Here is a 2,500-nt window from a genome sequence, read left to right as displayed (position 1 = left end):
TTTGTTTTAGTAGAGGTTTTACGGCGCTCGAACTGCATACGTTATATGAGCGCCAGAAGATTAGAGGTGTTACAAAAGAGTAACAAACAGAAAAAAGAAGAACGGGGGATACGGACGATACATGTTTGATCGGAAAGAAGAAGCAGCAATTTAAATCTTTAATCCTTCAAATCTAGACAACTGGCTCTGACATTCAAGGAAAGAAGTGTAAAGTATTCTGAGATGTCTTACCTTTAGTGCGTACTCCTTCCCAGAGCTCACATCCTGGGCCACAAACACAAAGGCAAAACCACCTGGCAGAGGAAAAAAAACAACAAAGGGATAAGATAAGACAAGACATGATAAGATAACAATAACAAGCAATATATATATATATCGATCTCCACAAAGAGATATTTAGATCATTTAGAGTGCGGGCCAACATCCCAGCAGAAAAGAAAGACAGAGGTACTCTATGAAAACTTCTCCCCATCAGTATTAGGAATCAAACTCGGGTCTCTAGTGTGCTAAAGCAAAACTCCTAGCCTCTACACCAGAGGCGTCGGTAGACAATCTGACATTGCTAGGTGGATGGTTGGCGGGTGCTTTGGTGTGGTTTGCTTCTTGTTTCCTATAAAATATCTATCGTCATTATCTCCCCCTCCTTCCTTTTTATGTTTGTTACTCTCTTGTAACATCTCTTATCTTCAGGCGCTCATATGACCGTATGCAGTTGCGAGCGCTGTAAAACCTCTACTAAAACAAAAGACATTACTACAATTTGTAAATGCGACCAACAGGCCCACAATCTACATTCAATCATTCTATTCTATTCTATTATTGCTGCGTAACAATACGACTCCCCACCAAAATATTTTGGATGTGGCTCCCCAAGGCCACTGTGTAGTCTGGCAGCACATGTAGTATGTAGTGGAGAGAATCCGTGGAAAAGACAACTTTTATTTGGTTGTCTGGTGTAGTTAAGCGAAGCACATTAGCAAATAATAATGGCCATTCAGAGCAGTAAAATGCTTGATGCAGCAAGAGACAGACAGACAGAGAGGTGGGAGGGAGGCACAGAGAGAGAGGGAGGGGGGCAGACAGACAGAGATACAGAGAATAGAGAAGACCTACCGTGGCACCCTCCAACCACCCACTCCGAGGAAACCACAACAATAATTTTAAAAAAGAAACCTCGAGACGACAACTCCCACAAATCCACGACTATATTATCATTATGATCTCAGCACTTCCTAAGCCGGCAAGGTCAAGGAGCAAAGGTCACTGACTGATAAAACTCTCCGGCTCGCGAGATGTCCGCTAGCCTAACAACAACACTTCTCACGTATCCATGCTTCAAACCTTCCGAACAACTTTCCCTTACCAACACCACAAGGCCAACTAACTTTCCCTTTCCAAAACCACAGGGCCAAGTGTGGGGTTTTAGTTAGTTTTAGTAAGTGTTTTACGGCACTTGCAACACAATAATAAGGTCATATAATAAGTGCCGAAGATTAGAGGTGTTACAAGATAGAGTAACAAACACAAAAAAGAAGGAAGGGAGATAGAGACGATATTATTTTTTTATAGGAAAGAAGGAGCAAACCACACCAGAGCACCCGCCAACCATCCACGGATTTTGTTTTAGTACGACGAATGTTACGGCACTTGCAACACAAACAGGTCATTAATAAGTGAATATTAGAGGTGTACTTAAGAGTAAGAAGGAGGAGCGATAACGACAACAGAATGTTGGATAGGAAAGAAGGAGTAAACTACACCAGAGCGCCCGCCAACCACCCACACTCATGGAGACAAATTAATCACTGACAAAATAAATTCCTACGCACACACACATACACACACCACGGAGAGAGAGAGGGAGAGAGAGAGAGAGAGAGAGAGAGAGAGAGAGAGAAAGAGAGAGAGACAGATAGAGACAGACAGAGAGAGAGAGAGAGAGAGAGAGAGGGGACCATCTCATCATGACCGCCATTTTTTTTATTGTTGTTACCATCGATTTCTTCACAATAAATTCAGACCTTACCATCATCACCACCATAATATCGCCATCACCATGCCATATCATCATAATCATCACCACCGCCGCCACCACCGCCGCCACCAGCGCCACTACCACCAATTGCATCAACACCAGCACCGGTGCCACCGTCAGCATCATACTCCAATAACTGCCACCAATTTAACACAGTCAATGACCTGATAAAGTTTTGTTGTTGTTGTTGTTGATGTTGTTGTTGTTATTGTTGTTAAGTAATATTTTTGTAGTTGCTGCTGTTGTTGTTTGTTTTTTCCTCGCCAAAGTTCATAATGGAGATATAATCATTTCGCTCCCAAGTCACGTTTTCTCAAATGCAGGGAGACCCAGTGAGCCAAACCGTCCTGTAATGTAGCTCTTATGTCCGCAATTTAGATATTATCCTATCTGCAGTGGAACGGAGTTCGGCATTTACAATGATTACAGTGCAAAAGGCATACTGGTTGGGTTTTTTTTAAGGGG

The 2,500-nt window shown here is 42.6% G+C and overlaps 1 protein-coding gene across 1 annotated transcript in view; it reads right to left on the bottom strand.

Moving 5' to 3' along the window:
* The window catches only part of LOC101858745 (cyclin-G-associated kinase), a gene marked incomplete at its 5' end in the record, with an annotated part of 26,725 nt that extends 26,432 nt beyond the window's left edge, over positions 1–293 (bottom strand). The window contains 1 exon segment of the mRNA XM_013089162.2: positions 232–293. Within this exon segment, the coding sequence (XP_012944616.1) occupies positions 232–293 (62 nt within the window).
* Positions 294–2,500: the final 2,207 nt, after the last annotated feature.

This window comes from Aplysia californica, unplaced genomic scaffold, assembly GCF_000002075.1.
Source record: "Aplysia californica isolate F4 #8 unplaced genomic scaffold, AplCal3.0 scaffold00885, whole genome shotgun sequence".
Classification (NCBI taxonomy): domain Eukaryota; kingdom Metazoa; phylum Mollusca; class Gastropoda; order Aplysiida; family Aplysiidae; genus Aplysia; species Aplysia californica.
The sequence above is the reverse complement of the archived record's forward strand: the minus strand, read 5'-3'. Positions and strand labels throughout refer to the sequence as shown.